This window comes from Neomonachus schauinslandi, chromosome 2, assembly GCF_002201575.2.
Source record: "Neomonachus schauinslandi chromosome 2, ASM220157v2, whole genome shotgun sequence".
NCBI classification, from domain to species: Eukaryota; Metazoa; Chordata; class Mammalia; order Carnivora; family Phocidae; genus Neomonachus; species Neomonachus schauinslandi.
The window spans coordinates 185,629,264-185,654,591 of record NC_058404.1 but is presented as its reverse complement, the minus strand read 5'-3'; the positions used below and the strand labels follow the sequence as shown (position 1 = coordinate 185,654,591).

Sequence of the window (25,328 nt, the reverse complement as noted above, 5' to 3'; positions counted from 1 at the left end):
TATTTGCCCTATGGGTTTGACTATGTATGCCTAATTTGACGCCAAATCATGAATAGAGATTAAATTCATTGGAAACTTTCAATCTTGAAGAATTAAGTATTCATAGTAACACACCAATATTCACTCCAGCTGATTTTCATCAGGAATGACAATTTACTCAAGGACATCAATAATACACAAATATCTACTTAATGTTTGGATGGTACTGGGGTGCATGTAGGTACCTGGAACTTGTCTTCAAGGAGCATGAAATCGAACTGATGAGGTAATTAATGCTTAGGTATATGAAAAGTCACTTAGTGACATAGTAATGCAAACTAACAGTAAACTATATCTTAATTGCCAAATAAGGAGTATAGCAGACATCACAGATACCCTGAGTAAATATATTACTGAAACTTGAGTAATCAAACCTGAATAAATTTATACTGCTTCCTCTCACCTTCTTATATTACATTCTTTGGAATAAGGTGGTTTGTTCCACATAAATATGCAAGGGCAGTAAACAATACCAGGTAACGTTTATTGAATAGCTCCTATGTGCTGGGCATAGGTGTATTACTTATCTGAGTCCCCCAAATCCCATGAAATAGGCCCTATAATCCTCATTTCACAGATGAAGAAACTGAGGCCAGAATAACATGCTGATGTCCACATAGCTGCTAAGTACCAGCTGTACCACCAAAGTCTATACCCCTAGGCCATTCTGCCTCTCCAGGGCCCTGGTTCTGAGGTGCACCAGAGAGAGGAATCTGACCACAGAGAGCTAGCTTCTCACTGCAAATTTACTTTTACAGGGCTCCAATTAGTACACAGAAAGAGCTCATTTACTAAACGGGCTCTGAGTAATTGGCTAATGGGCTTTTGGTGAGTAGTGTCCTCTGGAGGGCTGTTTCCACAGCCTGATGCATTGGGCAGTCAAGCCTGAGGTTGTTTATCCCGCTCCAGGACAGCACAGCCCAGCACACTAATGCTGCTGGAAAATGGTTCCCTGTTGAAAACTCAAACTGGATCAACAGAGCCTGGCTCTAGCTCTCAGAAGGCCCAGCAAAGAGGTCCTGGATATCCTCGCCAACTCAAAGAATTGGGGTTGGGGGGAAAATGGTTCTCATCTTTCATATATGGGTTAAAACGATGAGGACCTGGGTCTGGATTTTTCCTCTAGACCATAGGCTCTGAAAGAAACCTGATGTCTGGTGAAGAATGCAAGGGGTCATGTCATTGACTTATGGCTGTGCGGTTCTGCTTGCCATGGCGCTTGGATCTGCCCCACAGGGGAAATGGTGACAGGTATACCCCAGCTGATACAGTTTACTGCTGGCACCCCTTTGCGCCCCATTTGCTTCAGCTGTAAAATGGAGACAACAATGCCCACTGGATGTGGTTGTGGCGAGAAATCAACTGGGTTGATAAATATAAAGTTCTTGGAAGAGAACCTGGGTTCAACACATATTAGCTATCATCATTACTACCCTGCTACTGTTATTATGTGTGTTGGATTATATAGTAGAAAGAAAATGGGATTTAGAAAGGGTTTAAGTTCTAGTTCTTCCCTCTACTACTTGTAGGAGCTTGAACAAGTCACTTGGCTTCTCTGCTCAGGGCTCCCTTCTGATATGGGGCTAGCCCTCATACGGTTGTTTAAAGCACTAATAAAATCATATCTGTAAATTTCATTTGTAAACTGTAAAGTCCCTTGTTCATTATTACTGTTAATGCCCCAAACATGATCCTTCTATTGAATTCTCTCTCTTATTAACACAACAGACAAAGCTATAAATGTGGGAGTCATATTAAACTCTTCCTCCCAATTAGTTTGCTATAAGATTTGATTCTTAATATCTCTAGTATCTGGTCCCTCCTTATCCCACTGCAATTTCCTTAACTATAGGGCTCCAGCAGCCTCCTAACTGGCCTCCCTGACTCCAGTCTCCAGTCTGCTGGAAGATTGTTCTAAAATGCAAACTCAATCTTCTTATTCCCCTTCTTAAAACTGGTTTCTCATTGCCTTCAGCATCAAATTCCAATTTATTAGCATATGGCAAGGAAGATCTCCCATGACATGGCTTTTTACACACTTTTTACACACTTTCTCAGGGTTACTCTTGCCCTTTTGCCTTTATCAATGCTTGTGTCATATCAAATTAGATACAGTTCTCAGAACATGTCCTTGTCTTTTTCTTGTGCTTTCTGGCCCTTTCTTCCTCATTATCTTCTATCTGCCCTTTAAGATTATTCTAGCATTATCTACACTAAAGAAGGTCCGATGTCTCCTGTCTTCAATACGCTTGCTGAGTCAGGAGTTTCTCTTCTGTGCCCCATGACATGCAGTATTTGTTCTGATTACATTGTTTCATAACTACTCCCTTATGTATCTTTTTTCTTTATAAGACAGAGGAACCCTTTGCGATTTTGATCTCATCCTACTTGTTTCTGTATTTTTGGTGGCTTGGAAAAAAAAAAAAGTTGACTGAATGAAAGAATAAATACTATATTCAATATAATATTATAAAAATATCCAATAAAAATAAGATGATGTAGTTGTCCTTCCAGAATCATTTCCAAGTTGCTAATCCACTCCACTCTACAAGAGGTTTACAAAGGAGACCGTATTTGAGATGTATTATCACATACGTGACCTTGGACAAATGACACAGCCTCCCTAAGTCTCATTTTTCTCTGCTTTAAGATTAGAATAATAAGAGTATCTATCTTGTTGTTGCAAAGGGCAAATGAAATATGCATATAAAACTCTTAAGTGCTTGGTATCCAGTAAACATGCAGCAAATGTGAATTACTACTGTCTTATTAGCTTCAAAATAGGAGGAAATTCACCCCATCTTTCATTCAAGAAAGTTGTTCTTCAAGGTGGTCAGTGAAAAATTGTGTGGGAGAGGTGGTATGTAGCTTTTCTGAACCTCAATGAAGTAGCTCATAAAAAAGTGGATTTATTAAAATTCAAACAAAGTCAATATTTATCAAGAAAAATAATGGAGTTCAAAGAATATAGAGTTCTACCATAAGCCGGAGGAAAAACAAAAATCTGTTGATTCCATTCTCTCTTTGAATGATGGTTTTCTCTGTCTATAGTTCATAGTAAAACAAAAGGTTTCCAATTCCTTACTCTCTCTCCCTTTCTCCTGACACCTCTTAGGAATATTTTTGTCTTTTTAATACTCAAACCAGAAAAGACTAACAGATATATGATAGACAGTGAGGTCAAATAAAAAGAGACACTGGTTGGACCTGCACCTGTCAGTGACATTCGCAGTGTCAGGATACCTGTCCAGAATTCCTTTGACACTTCATCTGCTATGGCCACCTACATGGCTGTGATCAACAGTCTTTCAAAGCATAGGTTGGACAGAGACAAAAATGGCTAATCTCTACCTCCTATGCAGGGGTTTCAGGAAGATGACTTAGGAAGAGGGCAAAATAGGGTCTTGGAAAGAGCATGGACTTTGGAGGCAGACTGCTGGGTCTTCATCCTTTTTCTGTCACCTGTTCTCTTGCTCAACTTGAACACACTTAACTTTCTCTGAACTTCATTTTCTTTATCCATATAATGGACATAACAACATCAGTCTTGAAGGGTTGCTGTGAACAACATGGTGTTTAGCAATATATCATAGCTGTCCCTTTTTCTGTGCGCCTGGGAAGTATCAGGTGCTATCTTTGTAATCCTCTGCTGTTCTCCTTGAATCTAAAAAGCCTTGAAAGATAATGCCCTGGCTTGTACTGTGATTCCTTGTTGAGAGCCTGGAGATAAAAACAGTTTAAGGACACTGTTGATTATAGTAAGTAAATGTTCCTCTGCCTTCCTCCCTCCCTTCCCCTCTCCCTCTTTGCCTCCTCACTCCTTTATTCCTCCTCCTCTCTCCCTCACTCTCTCCCTTCTGTTCCTCTCTTTTATTCCCTCAGTGCACTTGCCAAATAACAACCTGTGGTCAAAAAAAAAGCTCATCTTCTTGCATATTACTGATGCTTCCTCTAGGAAGCAGCAATTACTTTTTTCTTATGTCTCTAGGTCTACATGTAATTTCATAGTCAAAGTCTTTATTTCATCTACTATTATTGGTCCTACATTCTTGAAGGCCGAGTGTGATATTATCCTTCTATGATATAATCCAGAGTCTCTTTTGATGCAAGACCATAGGTTCAAGGGGAGTAAGAGGATCTTAGCAGTAAGACTCAGCCACTCCATCACACTGCATAATGATTAGGCTAAGCTATCTTATGTAAAATCTACTTCTAAATCCCAAGATATACCACTGTGCACTGTTTTGGGGTAGAGAAATAAAAAAGGTCCAAATTTCATGCAGACCCTTAGTTTGGAGAGAACCTTAGAAGGATTTTAGTGCCAATAGACCTATAAAGATCTTCAGTTCTAAACCCATCACTGGATCATATGAACAATCTCAGAGACACATGTCTTGTTAATGCATAAGCTGGTTAGAGGCAAGGATAGAAACAGAACTCATGGCCCCAAACTGTATCACAATGCTTGTAGTCTTGAGACAGGCCATTAAAATTGACATGCGGGCAGAGTTCCAACACTGATATGGCTCATACCTTCTCTTACTTAACTAGCTAGTGAATTCTTAACCTTTCAAGTTTTGATTCAGATGCCTATTTCCCTGGAAAGCTGTACCTGAAGTTCCCAGGAGAGTTAAATCACCCCATTTTTTTTTTGTCCCTCTAGTGTCTTTTTGTATTTCCAAATCAGTTCTTTTTGAGTCTGTCTTCCGAATGAGACCATCAACTCCTGAGGGCAGAAACTATGTGCTGTTTATCGCTGAATCACCGCACCTAGTTTGGAGTCTATACATAGTCTACATAATTGCTGCTCAGCGAGTATTTCTTGAGTGAATAATGAACAAACTGTGTTTCTCAAATATTTGGACTGGATGTAGAGTCACAGAGCTCACTTGTGAGGGGAAACTGTTCATGCCCCTTCCACCCCTGCCACTGCTGATGAATGAAGCCCAACCTAAATTCATGTCAGAGGCCCTCTTGTCTTTGCAGGGCTGCATGATTGAGCTGCTGCTATTCCTTTCAGGCATCCTGGAAGGTTCTATATGCAATAATGTTGGAGTCCCTAAAATTTAGGAGGAGAGATATTTCATGGCCCTCATGCTGAGGTCTATACGGAGTTCTATTTTCTGACTAAGTATTGATCACAGCTTACAAAATACTGCAAACCTATATAATTAAAAAGAATGAGACCAGTCATTGGTGGGCAGTGCATAGCTAAGTGTAAGAGAAGACAAATTCTTCAGGTGCCTGCGATTTTATAATTGTACTTGCTTGGGAAGCTTATTAAAGCTTTGCAGGTGCAATGTTTCATCACAGAGTAGTGAACCTTTGAAAGATATGCATAATAAACAGAGTTTGAAATATGTTTTTATTCCAGGCCATATGGTCCTGTCTGGAGCTTTCCTGGATCTTTGGGTCAGTTCATTGTTGAAAGATGGGCTTGCAAGGATCTACCTCTCAGAGCAGTTGTCAGAGCCCTATCACGACGAATCTGCTTTTGCATGATTATTTATTTTATGTGAAACTAGCCCAGCCTTGCTCAGTAGCTGAAATGTGCTGAGCAGAGTCTCTTCCCTGAACAGCTTGCGGCCACATCACCAAGCAGTGTCCTTCCTTGTCCTTAAAAAGCAGACTAGCGAGACTTGTACAATAGGCCAGCACAGGCAGTCTGGGTGAGGTGTACCCACCTGGGCTTGAACTTGGTGCCAGTGAATATGAAATATGAAATGAAATGAATATGAAAACTTACACAGTAGCAGTTTAAAGAGATGCCATTGTTCCTTCTTCTCAACTCTCTGTTACTCACTTTCCTGTATCTCCTGACTCTAGGCCATTATAGTGACCACTGTATGCAAACACTTGAAGTGTTTTTGTGGTGTTATTGTGGTGAGGATAATGCTAATGCTTGCTTACTCTCCTTTTGTTATTAGCAAAAGGTGGCATTGAATCCTCTGACAATGCCTTTTTGAGGGGCATTTAATATAATTTATTCAACATTTATTATATATATATGAATTCCAGTAACTGATGAGAGACATGGTCCTTGTGATCACACAGAAATATTCTAGAGTGCAAAATGAGCAGTGATTTGATCAGGTTGGAAGAAGATATTTCTTTCTCTTTATTTGGACAAGAGGAATTTGGAATTGAATTTTGTTACTGTGCTCAAGAAGATAATCTTGCCTTCTTGAGAACCACCTTTTCTCTGTTCTTCTATTGTATTCAGTATTCTGTATACATTTGTAGCATTCATTCATTTAAGCAATATTCTATTAAACACCCACCCTTCACCAGGATAAGATCCATGTGCTTAATGCCCTCGTGGAGCTTAGAGTCTGGAGTAGAAGACAGAAAATGAACAAATAGTTAGTTCCATGTCTTATTGATGTTACAAAAGGGAAGTTAAGGGTGTTCAGTGAATGTGCAAATCAGAGAAACTCTGTGGGGGCTTTTCTCTTCTACTTGACTACTTGACCTTGAGGGTAAGGTCTACATCAGATTTTCCTCTCCTCTATGAGAATCACTCTGCCTAAAACAATAACTTGGTTTAGTAGATGCTTAGTGAAGTGTTTTGTGGATATAAGGGAGGAATTAAATAAAGAAGCTAAGAAGGAAGTATTAATATTAGTCTATATGTTCAGGATTCGGTTTAATAAATTATAGTTCTAAAGCCCTAAATCAGTTTCAGAGCAAAACTACACATTTTGTTGTTGTTGTTGTTGTTGTTGTTGTTCTCACAGGCAGTTATACTACTTTTATTCAGTCATACCGCTTATTTTTCCACTTCTAGAGCCATAGAACCTAGAACTTAGCCTTTCACCTGTGTATAGAGAAGCGGGACTCTGATATTTCTATCTGGGGCACCAGCAACTTTCTTTGAGGGTTATTCTTAGATGGCTATAGTTATTAGAGATGGACTTTTTCTATATACAGAAGATCAATATTCTTTTTTTTTTTTAAGATTTTATTTATTTATTTGACAGAGACAATGAGATAGAGAGAGAGAGCATGAGAGGGGGGAGGGTCAGAGGGAGAAGCAGGCTCCTTGCTGAGCAGGGAGCCCGATGCGGGACTCGATCCAGGGACTCCAGGATCATGACCTGAGCCGAAGGCAGTCGCTTAACCAACTGAGCCACCCAGGCGCCCCAGAAGATCAATATTCTTATGAACTAAAAAAATGATAGCTATTCCAAAGTGCGTGCCTCAGGCCTACAGATAAAGTTATAAGTTGGGAGATGTTTTCTCCTGGGGCTCTACTCTGGTACCCTGGGGGATTTCTGGCACCAAGAGCCACCATTCAAACTCATACTGTGTCCAGGAGAGTGGAGTGACATTGCTCAAGAGGGTTGAGAGCTCACAGATTTCTCAAGAAGGGAAAACACTCCAGAGGACTATGCCAGACATGCAACTAAGGTCCAAATAAAGAGTTATCTGAGAAATATTAGGAATTAGAGGTGAAGTGTGGTAGCAGCAGCTGAGATGGTGGAGAAGCTTTTGGGGAATGTCAGAGAGTAAGAGGCTAACGGAAAGTGATGAGGAATCTCAAGTCTGAATGGATGGAGACTTGGAATCACCAGGTTGGGACTGGAAGCAGAGGCTGGGTAGGGACAGCCAGTAGCATAGTAACAGGGATTCAGGTGTTGGGAATGGATTTTGTAATCAATACCTGTTGAATCGTGGTTGTTCAGCCTGAAGATGCTATGATTCTAATATCCAGGTGATAATAGTCCAACCAGAGTCTTACTAAGATCATATTAAGAGGACTTCCTTTTTCCCCTTCATTTGTTCATTTGTTCCTTTGTTCCTTCGTTCCTTCGTTCCTTCTTTCCTCTCTTCCTTCCATATATTGTTCCCTCCCTCTCTTCTTCATTCCTTCAACAAGTGTTTATTTAGCATCTACTATGTGCTAAGTACTGTTCTCAGGGCATATTGAAGATAATAGACAGATGTCCCTTTTTCTCATGGGATTTTCAGTCTTCTGGGGAAGATAGACAATAAAAAATAATACATGAATAAGACATTTTCACATAATGGTAAGGGCCACAGAGAAGATAAGTACAGGATAATATGAGAGACAATAGGGTGGTTGGGAATAAAACTTTAAGTTGGGGCATCAGAAAAGATAGCTTACGGAGATGAATTTAAATTAAGACCCATTGGCAATAAAGAGCCATAAAGTGAGGACCTAGAGGAGTGATCCAAGCAGAATGAAAGTCAGGGTAAAGGTCATGAAATGGAAAAGAGTTCAGCACATTTCAAGAAGAGAAAGAAGCCCAGTGTGTCTGGACAATGGAGGTAGAAGACAGCAAGGAGAAGGCAGAGGGGAGCCAGGCAGAGGCCAGATCATACAGAGCCTTCAAGGTCATATAAGGATGTCAAATTTTGCACTAAGTAAGATAGGAAACCATTGAGTGGGGAAGTTAAGCAGGGAAGGACATAAGCTAAACTGGTTTTTCAAAAATTTACACTCTCTGGCTATATTGTGTATAGGAGTTGTGGCAGGTGACCAGTAAGGAAGCTACTGTGGTGGTGTAGAGGGATAGAGAGGGGGATGGAGGCAGAACCAGTTACAGACTGGCAGTGGGAGAGAATACAGCAAAAGGAGAATCAAGCATGACCTCTAGGTGCCTGGTGTCAAGAATTAGACAGATGGTGCCATTTGCTAGGATTAGAAAAGCTGGGTGGGGGGCAGTTTTGAGGAATGGGTTAAAAAGCAAGAGTTCTACTTTATACATGTTACATTGTATTTATTTAAATTGATTTAAAATCAGTTTTTAAAATTTTAAAATTAGACCACACAAAAATAAAATGTACCATTTTAACCATTTTCAGGTGTACAGGTGAGTGGCACTAAGTAAGTACATTCATGTTGTGCAACCATCACCTGCATCCATCTCTAGAACTTTTTCATCTTCCCCAAACTAAAACTGTGCCCATTAAACAATGACCCCCCCCCCATTGCCTCCTCCCCTCCATCCCTGGTAACTACTATTCTACTTTGTCTCTGTGAATTTGACATTGTATATACCTCATATAAATGGAATCATACAATACGTGTCTTCCATGCTTAGTTTATTTCACTTAGCATAATGCCTTCAAGGTTCATCCATATTGTAGAATGTATCAGAACTTCATTCTTTTGTTAATACCAAATAATATTCCATTGTAGAAATATAGCACATTTCATTTAACCATTCATCCAGTGATGGACATTGGGTTATTTCCATCTTTCAGCTATTGTGAATAATGCTGATTTGAACATTAGTGTACAAATATATATGTTAAAGTTTAAATGTCATTTTGACTGAAAGGGGAGAAGTCAATTAGTCAATTATATAGAGATTTTGCAGGTAAGGGAGATGAAGGAGCTGGAGATATAAATTTTGGAGTCACCATATGATATTTGACAAGAGGACCCATGATCTAAATTGGGTCATGGTCCTCCATTCTCTTCAGAAGTTTAGTGAGCTAGGCTGAATCACATGGCATAGTTTTTTTGCCCAGGTAGAGACAGGTTAGAGTTAGTCTAAAGCCCAGAGTTAAAACAAACTAAAAACCCACAATTTTTCCTAAATTCATCTTAGGATCTCTGAACTTATCCTTCTAATAGGATAAAAACCAACAGCACTATTTCATACCCTAGGAAATAGGACCAGAGCAGCAGATAACAGGAGAGGGTGCCTCCCTCCCCCACTCTCCCTACCTGCTTCTGTCCTGGGCCTAAGCAGTCAAGAAGCTATGGGCCTGTTGTCAAATAGGAAAAAGAGAGACTCTGAACAAAGTATGTGCCTTGGCAAAGTGTGTTCCAAGGGGAAAGAATCCATGCTATCTTAACCACTCTGACTTCAAGAGTACATGAAAGAGAGACCCCTACCTATGTAGGTCATTGCTTCATAACCTGATCCTCTTTAAAACTATCATCCCAGCAAATCCTGGACCAATTGCTGTCCACTAAATTGAGTGCTACTCTTTCTCAGTGGGGGCAAGTTTTTTGGTTTTGATCCTGAATCTTTCCTGGAGTGATAGAAGGGGATTTTGAAAGGGGTGGAGAAGACTTGAGAATTTTCCTTACACTATAAGCACTAGATTTTTGCTCTTAGGATATTGATGTTACAGGTGCTTATCTACCTCCATCTACTTTATGCTCTCCACATGGTCTGGTTATGTTCCCATAGTGGCTTTGACCCTTGCGTATCACCCACAGTGTTGGATTTACAATCTTTCCATGCTATTCTGATAGAAGCATTGTGGGCTTTGGAGTCAGACAGCCTTAGTGTTCTCCAAATTCTCCCTCTTCAGCTGTGTGACTTTGGTCAAATTCTGTCCACAGAAAGTGTCATCTATGGTTATATCAGGTCAAGGATATAGAATATTTCTGGTCCTCCTCCTCGATTTCCTTTTCCAGCTTATTTTTAAATGTTGGAATACCATAAGGCTTGCACCAACAACTTGTTTTCTTATTCTCTAAATTGTGTTTGACAACCATGATTTCAATTACCTCCACTATTTGATGACTCCAAAATTCACATTTCCATCTCAGACTCTACTTTGAGTTTTTTCAACTCTTCATTTGGAGATCAAAAAGAGAAACCTAAAGTCATCATAACCAGAGTTTGATTCATTACCTTCTCTGCCTTTCCTCCAAAACTTGTCTTTGCCCAGTATTCCCGAACTCAGAGACTGATAATGATATCCATTAAACCGTGTTATCTTTGCTACCTTATCTCCTTTGCCACTGATCTCCAGTGAATTGTTCAATCCAGTTGATTTTATCTGAATATCTATTTAATCCATCTGATTCTCTCTTGTCTTCCCTTACACCACCCCAGACCAAGCTCCCATCATCTCCCTCATGCTTTACTGCAGTCACTCCTAAATATGCTCTTGGATTCCATTCTTGCTACACTCACATTTATTCTCCATAGAGGTCACAGTAATCTTCTAAAAATGCAAATTAGCTAAAGTCACTCCCTTGCTTAAACTCCCTCAATGACTTTTAATGTGGTTGGGATAAAGGTCAAAATCCTTAAAATCTTGATAAGGACCTGCATGTCCCCTGCCTTATGGCTCTCTCTCCACTATTCTTTTTTCTTTTTTCCCCCTCAGCCTTTTTGAGATATAATTAAAATATAACATTGTATAAGTTTAAGGTGTACAGTGTGTTGATTTGATACATTTATATATTGTGAAATGATTTCCCCCTGTAGCATTAGCTAACACCCTCCATCACCTCACATAGCCATTTATTTTTTTGTGGTGAGACGATTTAAAATATACTCTCTTAGCAACTTTCAAGTCCATAATACAGTATAATTATCAAACTAATAACTATAAATACCATATAGTATATTAGATCCCCCCAAATTATTCATCTTACAACTGAAAATTTGTACCCTTTGAATAACCTCTCCCCATTTCCCCCAGCCCCAGCCCTTGGTAACCACCATTCTACTCTCTATTTCTATGAATTCTTGATAAGTCTTTATGATCCATTGAACCACCACCTTCTTGGAGTTCCTTAAATACGCTGTGAACTTTCCCACGCCTGATCTTTCACATAGTAGTTTATTTTTCTCGGGTTGCTCTTGTCCTTGTTCATCTAGTGAAGTGGACACCTGTCATGTTTTCTGGCTGCCTAGCCCTTGTTGAACACCCCGGCTACACTTAAGGAATGTCCAGATATAAGAGTTTTGTCTAGGGTGCCTGGGTGGCTCAGATGGTTAAGCGTCTGCCTTCGGCTCAGGTCATGATCCCAGGGTCCTGGGATTGAGTCCCACATCGGGCTCCCGGCTCAGCGGGGAGCCTGCTTCTCCCTCTGACCCTCTCCCCTCTCATGCTGTTTCTCTCTCGCTCGCTCTCTAAATAAATAAATAAATAAAATCTTTAAGAGTTTTGTCTAGCCCAGGTAGCGAAGGACATTCCTCAGGTTTTGTCAGAGCAAGGGCACACACCTGTGATTAAGTCTCTGCCCATCAGACTTGTCCATGTGAGAAGATAATCTGAAAGTGAACAGCTTGGGGAGGGCAGAACCTAGTGTGCTGGTGAGGATAGCAGCACGTGCATCCAGCCTTTGAGAATGGTCGTCAGGTCCAGCTTCTGGTGCAGAGGTAGTGGCTTCTCTGCTTGCAGGAAGGTCGGGTCTTGGCAGCAATGCGCTGCAGGACTTAGTGCCCGTTGGGTCGGTAGCAGTTCAGGAAGCTTCTTCCATCCACCAGTTCTGAGTTGTGTTTTTGGGCACCTGTCCTGAGATCTTCGTTTGAGCCTACTTCTCCAGCTTGACCCTTTTAAGCTTCATCAATCAAGGTCCGTTTCTGTTACTTAAATTACGAGAGAACCCTGGCTGATGGCAGTAGATAACCCCAATGAATGCTGAGCTCTCAGCTCCTCTGCTCCAGGAAACTGCTCCGTTCCCCCTGTTCTCCCGCCCTTGCTGACCGAGCTGGATCTTCCCACCACAGCACAAGTCAGGCAGGACTCAGTAGAGTGTTGTGGCTCGGCATGCAGCCTCTGTGGTTATCTTGCTTGGGTTCCAACCCCAACTCTCGCACTTACTTGCTGTATGAATTTTGTAAATCTTACCTCACCTCTCCGTGCATCAGTTCCCTTATCTGTAAAATGGGGACAATGATAATGTCTATCTCATAGGTTTCCGGTAAAGAGGAAATGAATTAATGTGTACACAAAATGCTTGAATCAGTACCTAAATGCTCAATATATGTGAGCTGATATGTTGTTCTCGCTCACAGTTCCCATGTCTTTCCTTCCATAATACTCCTCACAGATTGCAATTAAAGGATCACAGGGTGGTAATTGGATTAAGATATGTCTTCCACATGCGCTGTTAAGCTCTACAAAAAGAGGGGTTGTTTATTTTGCTCTCCATTATATTCCCAGTGCTAGCACAATATCTATTTATTTAATAAGTGTAGGGTGGCTGTTGTCGTAGGATCCCAGAAACCCTGAGTGATGCGGTCCCCACCTCCCAGCACACCGAGGCCGGGAGGCTTCAGCAGCACCCAGTGTTCCCGGCAGCTTCCCCCTAAGGTCCTTGTCTTTAGTGATTTATTTTTCATGACCCACAACTGACCCTTTCCCACAGAGCACAAACCCTGGCTCAGATGCTGCTCTTTCCCTTGATGCCCTGATTTCTCTGGTTCTCAGCACTGAGCATTTTTTGCTGACTCTACACCCTCTGAAAGCTGTTTGAAGCCAGATGGGAGGTAGAGATAAAAGAGGTTTCATTCATCGCCCTTCCAGACTCGGAGAGAAGTAACAACAACAACAACTGTACCAACAAGTAGAATATGTTGTGTTTACTATAAACTTGGCATTATTCATAGAGCTTTATATGTATTAATTTATTTAATACCACAATCCTAGCAAAAAGATACTGTTGCCTCCATTTTACAGAAGGGGAAAGTAAGTCCCAGAAGGAAAGTAAGGGGAGAAAGGAAGAGGGAAAGGGGGAAGGAAGGATTTCTGGTAGAAGAGAGTTTTTTTTTCTTTTAAGATTTTATTTATTTATTTGAGAGAGAATGAGTGGGGGAGGGGCAGAGGGAGAAGCAGGCTCCCTGCTGAGCAGGGATCCAGACCCGGGGCTGGGTCCCAGGACCCCAGGATCATGACCTGAGCCAAAGGCAGATACCTAACTGACTGAGCCACCCGGGTGCCCCTAGAAGAGAGTTTCACTTGCTTAGAACTTTGGTTTTCATAAGAACTTCTCTATTTCACAGAGGTAACTGTAAAAGTAATATTGATGGAGACATTATAGAAGGTGACACTGAATGTGTACCTATCCTTAGATCAGCTCTATAACTAAATAAAAATATATTTTTTATACCTTTCAACTGCTTGCTATTTGCAGTTTTTTTCCTCCCAAATCTAACGTAAGTAATAGGAACAATACAGATAATTAAGAAATCTTTACAGCTTATTTCTGGCTAATTGGCATTTTCCTATAAAATATTTAAAACTTAGCCTTTGGTTTTCAGGTTCTCTTCTCAGAGAGTCATAGGTTTTGCTACTAGGAGTTCCCATGTGCAGGTGGGGCCTCCTGTGTTGGGATTATTTGGACATTTTCACAGATGCTGTCCAGCCACTGATATTCACCTGGAGTTGGGGTGGGGGGCTTGGTGTGCATTTTCTATGTTTAGATCTTCCTGATGTTCTATTTTATTTTATTTATTTTTTCCAAAGAAAGGGAAAGACAGTGTGCCAGTTCCCTTGCAGGCACTCTTACCCAGCTAAAGCTGTCCTCCAACTGTAGTGTTCTATGCAATTCAACTAAGCTCAGAGAAACACATTTGCAAGGTTGGTGGGGGCAATTGCCAGAAAATCTGCTTCAAACTGTGTCCTGGGAAGGATTTCTCTCTCTTTGGCCTTGAGAAAAGATTCTCACAAGCTTTCAGCAAAATCAGGTGGGTGGTTTGGGACTTGGAGCCCAGTTGACAACTACTCTACAAAAGCATGTATGGTGCATGATCTGTGGCTGCTGTAACAAATGACTACAAACTTGGTGGCTTAAAACAACAGACATTTATTCTCTCACAGTCCTGGAGGCCAGAAACCCAAAATTAAGGTGCCAGTAGGATTGGTTCCTTCTGGAGGCTCTGAGAGAGAATCTGTGCCATGCTTGTCCACCAACTCCTGGTGGCTGTCTTGGCATTCCTTGGCTTCCAGACATAGCACTCCAATCTCTGCCTGTGTCTTCACATTGCCTTCTTCCCTGTGTGTCTTCTCCCCTTCTCTTCTCTTCTAAGGACATTGGTCATTGTATTTTGGACTCCCCGTTATCCAGGATGATCTCATCTTGAGTTTTTTTTTTTTTTTAAGTTTTATTTATTTAACTAATCTCCACACTCAATGTGGGGCTCCAACTCATGACCTGGAGATCAAGAGTCGCATGCTTTTCTGACCAAGGCAGCCAGGCATCCCTCTCATCTCAAGATCATTAACTGCATTTGCATAGTCCCTTTTTCCAAATAAAGTCATATTCACAGGTTTTGGATGGATAGATCTTTACGGGGAGCCACCAATCATCCAGTTACACATGGTGAATTGGAAAGATGTCTCATGATCCCTGGGGTAAAGTGAGGCTTTGATTAAATGGCAGATGACAGGCATTTGGCACTCCTGAGCTTGTAGGATTCCTACCTTGGTCTCTTTGTGGTCCCTTATTTCTGAAAGGTGGTGTGGCCTGGCCTGCACATTGCTGTGTCTCTTGGCATAGGGCTTCTCTGGCTATGAGTGTTGAGGGGCTGAGGGATTCATCTACATTTATAACCTCAAGAGGGATGCCTCTGTTCAAAAAATTGTAGTGGACTGTTAGAGCTTATCCTAGGCTTAGTAGTCTCAAACTTGACTAAGTGTAACAATCACTCAGGTTGTTTATTAAAAACAGAAATTCTCAGATCTCAACCTAGTTTCTAAGAGCTGCCATAACAAAATGCCACAGACAGGGTGGCTTAAACAACAGTAATTTATTTTCTCATAGTTCTGGAAGCTGGAAGTGTAAGATTGAGGTGTCAGCAACTTTGATTTCTCCTGAGGTTTCTCTTTTTGGCTTTCAGATAACCAGTTTCTCACTCTGTCCTCATTGGTCTTTCTTCTGTGCATACACACCTCTGGTGATTTCTCTCTTCTTAGAAGGACACCAGTCCCATTGGATTAGGGCCCACCCTAATAACTTCATTTTAACTTAATCACCTCTTTAAAGACTTTATGTCCACATAAGGTCATATGCTGAGGTACTAGGGGCTGGGGCTTCCACATCTGGATTTTGAGGGGACATAATTTAGCTTATAACACAACCCGAAAGATTCTGATTTTAGTAGGTCTGGGGTGGGGTTAACAAACTTTTTTTTTAGCTATGCCCTAGGTAATTCCAAGTGGTTCAGGTGGTCAGAGCCAACACTTTGAGGAACAGTACCCTGCTGGATTAGTAATCATACTGATGCTTGCTTTGGCTCTATGTTTTTTTCATCAGCCGGGTTTTTCTGTACACCACATATTCAGCAATAAGTTAATGCAAATAGAAAATACTCCGTGACCCTTTGCAGACACTCCCCAAGACTGCTCTGCAACTTCTGTCTTTGTCTTTGATCTGTTCCCATTTTATTTCAATGACTTTGAATCTGAGCTTGTTTTGCATCCTGCCTTTTGGACTTGTTATGACATTGACTTAGCCACATACCACTTAAGGATTTTGACTCAGACCCATTCTATTAGTGTTTTCCATACCTGGGATCAGATTTGCTGCTCACAAAGTAAATTCCAGGATGCACCCACTCAACTAACATCTCAGAAGTTTGAGAGCTTGGACATCTGAAACTCAGTGTCGTAGAGGTCTCTGAACTGCTTCCTGGGACTCAGGGAGGCAGGAAGCCAGGCAGTGACTTTGAGATGTCACCCTGGAGAAAAGAAAGGAGTTTGTTAACTGATGTAGAGAGCCCTGTCCTCAGATTTATGCAGTTTGTGCCTCTCCCTTTGTCCTTACACTTTCTTAGACTTAAGTTTGTCCTTCTTACTCCTCTTCCCCTTTTACATTGTCCCAGATGCTCATTGAAACCCCGTTTTGACTTCATCAAAATATCTGGGTTGATGGGGAGAGGGCGCATCAAACTATATTTTTACTTTGGATTCTGTATTCTCCCAAGGGGTGGCCAGAGAGGAAAATGACATGGGCGAGGTATTGTGCTGGAGTCCATGCTGTCCCATTTAATCTTTACAGCAGCTCTAGAAGCAGATAATAGTGTCTACATCGCACTCATGAGAAACCAGAGGCCCCTTCAGCTAGTAAGTGCTGCATCGCAGATTCAAACCCAAGTGTTAGTTTCCTTTCCCAAATCTGCCACATCATTTTTTATGGGTTCCTGAACCTTGGAGATATTTCAAGTTTATCTCTATGATATAAACATAGTGACATGGATATTTTATAGTCTTTCTGATAGTTCTAAAAACAGCTCTTTGTGGGTTTGTTTCTGTTGTCTGTTGATTTTGCTGATTTTCTAACTGTCATTGTTTTCCTGTGTCTTTCTGGTTATTTTTGTTTTGTTTCCCTTTTTAAAGATTTTATTTATTTATTTATTTGAGAGAGAGACAGTATGCATGAGCAGGGTGTGGGGGGGAGGCAGAGGGAGAGGAAGAAGGAGAAGCAGACTCCTCACTGAGTGTGGAGCCTGATGAGACTCAATCCCAGGATGGTGAGATCATGACCTGAGCCAAAGTCAGACTCTTAACTGACTGAGCAATGCAGGTGCCCCTGTTTCTGTTGTCTGTTGATTTTGCTGATTTTCTAATTGTCATTGCTTTCCCATGTCTTTCTGGTTATATTTGATTATGTGCTGATGATTATACTTAAAAATGTTTGTGATAATAGTCGAAGGTTTAGAATATAGGTATCTCCTTTCAGAAAGTATGTGAATGTGCATCTTCTAGGCACTTGGGTAATCCCAGTATGGGATCACCTCTATTCAAGATCCAGACTTGATGTTTTCTGAACCACCAGATGACTTGAGACTTTCCATTGACTGCTTTGTTTCTGGCTCACCCTTCCCTTGAGGGATTAGTCTTTGGGGATCTTAGTTTTGTCTGTGTGCGGTCTCGGATTTCCTGCCATGTATCTCTGGGCTTTGACTCTTAACCTCACCCCAGGAAATAGGAAAAGATTCTGATTTCCTAAGATTGGAGAACTCCATGAGGTGAAAGTAGCTGCCATGCCTATCAATCTTCATTTCTTCGTTCTGCTTTGGCCTGATAATTCCCTATGAAATTGTCAGCTTTTCATTGTTTTGAAGATTTGCTTTTAAAATTCTGTGCAGCATGCTTACTTGTTTTCATTAGGAGGGCTTGCTCAAATAATGTCATCTGCCATTACCAGAACACGGAAATCTAGATGCTTCTGTTTTTCCTTCTCAAAGGAAGGCTCCTTCCTGGAGCTTTCTCTCTGTCATTTTTCTTCTGTGGAGCTGCTGCCTTTATCACTGTCTGGAACCTTTCCACTGGTTCTCACCACGGCAGCTTGGGTCTGTGGATGAGTTGTTTGTTTGATAGCTGAACTGTTGTGCCACAGTCATGGATGTCTTATATAGTCCTAGTTAATCTTGAAAACAAAGGCTATCTCTGTTTATAAACTGTTGGGAAATAAATCCTACTGAAGCCGAGTGCCCAATTTTTAACCTTTTGTAATGTGACAAACATGGGCATAATCATGGCACTTCATAAACCAGTAATTTGAGAAGATTGTGCACAGTATCATGAAATAATGAATTTCTAAAAGGTGTGTGTGTGCATGTGTGTGTGTAGTAAAGAATTGGGTTTTGCCCAAATAATGGCTTGGCCTTTGCCCTCAGCTTTTGGGGAGGAAATCTATGTCATACCTGACAGAATGTCCTTGTTGAGGGTGGGGCTAGTAACATCAGAAAGACCAGCAATGTGACTGAAGGTGGGGGTTTTGGGTGATACGGTATCACTTGACCTGGAGTCTTAGTTCATCCACATGGACAACCAATTAATTAATCATGCCAGTGTAATGAAGTTACAATAAAAACTCTGGACACTGAAGCTCAGGTGAGCTTCTCTGCTTGGCAGTGCTCTGTGCATTGTCACATGTCCATCCCAGGACTCCTAGGGGAGCGGATGATTGAAGCTTCATGTTTGGAGCCCCTCTGTCGCTGACCTATTCATCTCTTCCTTTGGCTGATGTTGACTTGTATCCCTTGCCATAATAAGCCACAACTATGAGTATAACGGGTTTCAGAGAGTTCTGTGAGTTCTTCTAGCAAATTATTGAAACTGAGGGTGGTTTGGGGAACCCCTTGAACTTGTAGTTTTGTCAGAAATGAGGGCGGTCTGATGAAAGACTATTCCCTCAACCTTCTCAGTTCGGCTAAACCTGGGCAGTGTGTGTGTGTGTGTGTGTGTGTGTGTCCATTTAGTTTGGACTAAATGGACACTGGCACAGGGTTCTTCTAATTAGAACAGCCTAAGACTTTGATATATTAGCAAGTCTTAGACATTTTTCTCCTTGCATCTTTATATGCAAACTGCTGACTGTGAGGCCTTTTCCACTGGCCTTTGAGTCCGAAACCAAACTCTGGCTCTGTATGTTTGTCATTTTTATCCCAGTGTGTTTTGTACCCATCCATAGTCCCTGCCAGTCTGTGTTTACTTTGCCTGCAAACTCTGGTTCAAGAAAGAAAGAGAACTCACAGAAGTGAGTTTGAGAAGGGAATTTGAGAAGGGAAAAAATCATAAATCACACTGACAAGAAATGTGATGATGGTCTCTTTCTGTTCTTGAGATTGGAAGAGGAGAGGCATGCAGGCTCTAGCACGGTTTTGTCATTTTTCCCGGTGGTAGCACAATGAGAAGGATTCCAGCAGGCCAGCTCCTCAGCCCTAACCACGTAACTCTCTATCTGAATGTTCCTGCAATGAAAACACAGAGACACCCACCAGGATCATTGGGGCACTTTAGTACCTGCCGCTGAACTCCTGGCAGTTATCAATGAACTTGTCAGCATTTCCCTTTTGTTCCCTTGCAAGCAGGCAAGGCATCATTTTTATCCCCTGGTTGAGCATATGAATCAATCCTTTGTGCATGTTCCGTGGGACTGTTTGCAGAAGCTGTCTAGCTTTCTACCCGGCAGGCTTTCATGTCGGGCAGTAGTTCTGCAAATGAGAAAAAAAACTATGCAGATACTCCCATGTCCCCAGACTGAATTCTAAGGCAGTCAAAGGAGATGGCTATTTTCTGACCTGGTACTTGGTTTTGGTTATTTTAATTCTTAGATATATGCCATGCAGAACTTAAGTTAGTTATAAAATTATTTTTAAAAATTGGTATTTTGCAGTTGTGGTTGACAGAGAGGGGAGGAGACACAAATGGCAATGTGGACAAGTAGAACAAGGAGTATCTATACATGTTTTAATTCCTGCAAAACTTGATGTGCTTGAATGTTATATATTTCATTTTCCAACCATACTTTATTTAAAAAAAGCCAATCTAGCTTGGCTTAATTCCTGCCTCGAGGCCATTCATAAGGCACTCTCTAAGTACAGTACTTTGCATGGCTCCATGCACAAAGGCAGAGGGATTAGGTATCAATTAACTGCTCAGGAACCTTTTGTCTACGGAGTATCCATAGTCAAAAAAAAAAAAAAAAAAAAAAATTCCAAGATGATTCAGAATGTACACATGTGTCGTAGTTTATTGTTATAGTTCCTCTGAAAGACCCCCAAAATACAGATTTACAATGAAAAGGTAGAGTAGATCTTGCTTTGCTAATGCTAGAAGAGTCATTGTGGTTGAGGATGATCCCTAATATTGTTAAAATTTAGTATATCATATGAATGTTCATTTTCACCCAACTTATTTAGGAATATGTCTATCTTGTAAAGGAAACATGTCTTTTTATTTAATTTCTGCATTGGGAAATAGATATTAGTGCATCCCATATATAGAATTTACTTATTCTGGTTTTAAAAGAAATGCTCAATGCAACAATTCATGCAACCCCAGAGTTTTGTTTTGTTTTGTTTTTGCCATACTTGAAATATTAAATTAAAATACTAATTACTAAATATTAATGCTAAAATAATATTTATTAAAATCTTTAAAATACTAAAACATGAGTTAAATTCCCTAACATGATGGAAATCAGTGTAAAACTACTTAGAAAATTCTCTACATTTTGACATCTTACTATAGCAGTCCATGGATAGGCTTTGGGGTATCCACAAATGAAATCATATAGAATATTGTGTATGTGCATATGTGTATTTGGGGGAGAGATGGCCCATTGCTTTGGCTCTTCGAGGGTTTAAACACCGCTCTGAGTTTAGATGTTGGGCAGAGGGGATGCCATAACATTTTGTGCCTACTCAGTCTAAGATATATGTACAACCAGAGCTGTATGTTGATCCTTTTCACTTTAGGGTCCTATTTCCAGAATTATAATACATGGCTCAGTTTGGTCATAGGGACACAAGGTAATAGCTGGGGCTGCCTCAGCCTTAGTATTATCACCTCTTCCAATTTACTTAGTGATGGACTTTCTGGATTATCTAGAGGTTGCATTTAGAAGCTGAGCAGTGTCTTTTCTTTCTTTTTTTTTTAAAGAATATTTTATTATTTATTTTTTAGTTTTATTTTATTTAAATTCAGTTACTTAACATACAGTGTAATATATATTTCAGAGGTATAGTTCAGTGATTCATCAGTTGCATATAGCACCCAGTGCTCATTACATCACGTGTCTTCCTTAATGCCTAATACCCAGTTACCCCAACCCCCACCCATTTCCCCTCCAGCAACCCTCAGTTTGTTCCCTATAGTTAAGAGTCTCATGGTTTGTCTCCCTCTCTGCTTTTGTCTTATTTTTCCCTCCCTTCTCTTATGATCCTCTGTTTTGTTTTTTAAATCCCACATATGAGTGAAATCATATAATTGTCTTTCTCTGATTGATTTATTTCTCTTAGCATAATACCCTCTAGTTCCATCCATGTCATTGCAAATGGTGAGATTTCATTTTTTTGATGGCTGAGTAATATTCCATTGTGTGTGTGTGTGTGTGTGTGTGTGTGTGTGTATACCACATTTTCTTTATCCATTCATCTGTTGATGTACATCTGGGCTCTTTCTATAGTTTGGCTATTGTGGACATTGCTGCTATGAATATTGGGGTGCATGTGCCCCTTCTTTTCACTACATCTGTATCTTTGGGGTAAATACCTAGTAGTGTAATTGCTGGGTCATAGGGTAGCTCTATTTTTCACTTTTTGAGGAAACTCCACACTGTTTTCCAGAGTGGCTGCACCAGCTTGCATTCCCACCAGCAGTGTAAGAGGGTTCCCCTTTCTCCACATCCTGGTCAACATTTGTTGTTTCCTGACTTGTTAATTTTAGCCATTCTGACTGGTGTGAGGTGGTACCCTTTGTGGTTTTGATTTGTACTTCCCTGATGCTGAGTGATGTTGAGCATTTTTCTATGTCTGTTTGCCATTTGTATGTCTTCTTTGGAGAAATGTCTGTTCATGTTTTCTGCCCATTTCTTGACTGGATTATTTGTTTTTTGGGTATGGAGTTTGATAAGTTCTTTGTCGATCTTGGATACTGCCCTTTATCTGATAAGACATTTATAAATATCTTCTCCATTTCTGTAGGTTGTCTTTTGGTTTTGTAGACTGTTTCCTTTGCTGTGCAAAAGCTTATTATCTTGATGAAGTTGCAAAAGTTCATTTTTGCTTTTGTCTCCCTTGCCTTTGGAGACGTGTCTAGCAAGAAGTTGCTGCAGCTGAGGTCACAGAGGTTGCTGCCTGTGTTCTCCTCTAGGATTTTTTTTTTTTAAAGACTTTATTTATTTATTTGACAGAGATAGAAGAGTACAAGCAGAGGGAATGGCAGAGGGAGAAGGAGAAGCAGACTCTGCACTGAGCAGGGAGCCCGATGAGGGACTCGATCCCAGGACCCCGGGATCATGACCTGAGCCGAAAGCAGACGCTTAACCATCTGAGCTACCCAGGCACCCTCCTCTAGGATTTTGATGGCTTCCTGTCTCACATTTAGGTCTTTCATCTATTTTGAGTTTCTTTTTTTGTATGGTGCAAAAAAATGGTCCAGTTTCATTCTTCTGCATGTGGCTGTCCAATTTTCCCAACACCATTTGTTAAAGAGACTACCTTTTTTTTCCATCGGATATTCTTTCCTGTGTTGTCAAAGAGTAGTTGACCATAGAGTTGAGGGTCCATTTCTGGGGTCTCTATTCTGTTCCTTTGATCTATGTATCTGTTTTTGTGCCAGTACCATACTGTCTTGATGATTACAGCTTTATAATGTAGCTTGAAATCCGAATTGTGATGCCACTAGCTTTGGTTTTCTTTTTCAACATTCCTCTGGCTATTTGGGGTCTTTTCATACAAGTTTTAGGATTATTTGTTCCAGCTCTGTAAAAAAAGTTGATGGTATTTTGATAGGGATTGCATTGAATGTATAGATTGCTCTAGGTAACATAGACAGTTTAACAATATTTGTTCTCTCAATCCATGAGCATGGAATGTTTTTCCATCTTTCTGTGTCTTTCTCAATTTCTTTCATAAGTGTTCTATAGTTTTCAGAGTACAGATTCTTTTCCTTTTTGATGAGGTTTATTCCTAGGTACGTTATGATTTTTGCTGCAATTGTAAATGGAATAGATACCTTAATTTTTCTTTCTTCTGTCTCATTGTTAATATATATAACTGATTTCTGTGCATTGATTTTATATCCTGCCACGTTGCTGAATTCCTATTTGAGTTCTAGAAATTTTTGGGTGGAGTCTTTTGGGTTTTCCACATAGAGTATCATGTCATCTATGGAGAATGAGAGCTGAGCAGGGTCTTTAATGAATATAATTCTAGGTACTAGGGAGAAACTGTGTGTGTATGTGTGTTTCGTTGTGTCTGAAAAGTAGTAGATATTGTAAAAGATATTTACTGAGTAAATGAATGGAGGAATAAAACATATATCAAATTGAATGAATAATCAAATAATTAGAATGATATGTAATTTAACTTCTTGAATGGAACCCCTACTTGACTAAAAGAGAAAATTGGAAAAGAGCATTGAGAGTTTTTTACTGTGATCCTCTGTAAAAGAAAGATACCCAACTAGTTGTCAGTGATTTTTGTATGTTCACAAAAAAACTTCCCAGAGATGATAATTTTCCTCCTTTTTTTCCTTTTCTTTTCTTCATTTTTTTTTTTTTAAATTAGCTATCCAGACTGATAAAGTAAATTGCAAAATATATTGTGCATGGTCTCTTCTGGATAACTTTGAGTGGATCCAAGAGTATAGTAGCTGGTTTGGTCTCTTCCATGTTGATTTTGAGGATCCTGCTAGACCTCGAGTGCCTTACACATCAGCCAAGGTGTATGCCAAGATCATCCAAAACAATGGCCTAGAAGAACATCCATAAAAAATGGCTGGCCCATGTCTCTTGGAGAAGAGGCCTCTGGTTTTGGAAAAGATACCTGCTTTGGTGATCCTTTAGACAATCTCAAATTGCCTTTGTAATCATCTCCTACCAGCTGATCCGTGATTATGAAGTCTGAATATGGAATGCCTGGGGATATATTTAATGATGGCCTTTACTCTATTTGCATTTGGATCACTGAGGCTTTAAAAAAAAAACAGAATAGAAAACCACTGAAATTGATTTTTATATTAAGAAATCAGATAGACTTGAAAACTTCAATTTAAATCCTTAGAATTTTTCTAGAAAAAAATAATGCAAAATTTACAAAGATAGTATGCTCATGGTTTGCAGCCCTAACAGCAGGACCATGTATTATAAGAATACTTGTTTATGAGCCTAGTTTTTCTGGTTATGTCAGCTATTGTTTGCTTTGTAGATCCATTTTCATGTGGTCCAAAATTCTTCTACTGTTTAATCTAGTATAAAAAATCAGAATTAAAAGTTAGTCACATATAGTTATGCATTCTATTCAACAAAGGGATTAATTGATGACACATTTAATAAAATGGATTTGTTGATGAATTTGGCACATTTTCTTTATGCACGAACAAGTATGTCTTTCTCTTGCCTGATGAATTATTTTTGAAAAATAATAAATTAATAAAACAAATTAAACTGTGAATGGAAGAAAAAGTATTTGAGTGGTTGTTTAGCAGAAACAGAATTTCTACTCCAGAGTGACACCAATGAAAGGCAAAATAATAAGCCGGACATAGTCTCTACTTTGGGGTATTTTTTTAAAGTTTAAGATCTATAAGAACATTGATGACACCTGGGAAATACATGAAATATATGGATTGAATGACCTATGTGAGTGTAAGATGTCTACACATGTCTGAGATATGTATGGGGTTGGATTGGAGTTGAACATTTTACTGAGCTTCCTCAGTTGGGGTCAGTAGTAGATGGAGGGCTTCTTCTGGATGTAATGTGTCCACATTAGCAAACCTTTCACGTATATCTAATTTGGACCCTCACCTCCATATTTGAGTAGTATTTACTCAACATTCATTTGTGTATCATGCTTGAAGCTAAGAGGTAAATATTATCACCCCCATTTTGCAGACTGAGAAACTGAGGATGCACTGATGTGGATTTTCCTCAAGTCATATCATCTCGTCTGCCACATCCAGAACTTCTTTGGCATCAGCTCTCTGGTCTGTCCAGCACACTGTAGGCCCAGGTGCCATAGAAGTATTTTCCCGGAACGCCTGGGTGGCTCAGTTGGTTAAGCGTCTGCCTTCGGCTCAGGTCATGATCCCAGGGTCCTGGGATCGAG

At 40.2% G+C, this 25,328-nt stretch overlaps 1 protein-coding gene across 1 annotated transcript in view; it reads left to right on the top strand.

Moving 5' to 3' along the window:
• Positions 1 to 24,053, top strand: part of LOC110571335 (cytosolic beta-glucosidase-like) — a 90,278-nt gene extending 66,225 nt beyond the window's left edge. Inside the window, 1 exon segment of the mRNA XM_021679429.1 lies at positions 23,787 to 24,053. Within this exon segment, the coding sequence (XP_021535104.1) occupies positions 23,787 to 23,989 (203 nt within the window). The 3' untranslated portion in view covers positions 23,990 to 24,053.
• Positions 24,054 to 25,328: the final 1,275 nt, after the last annotated feature.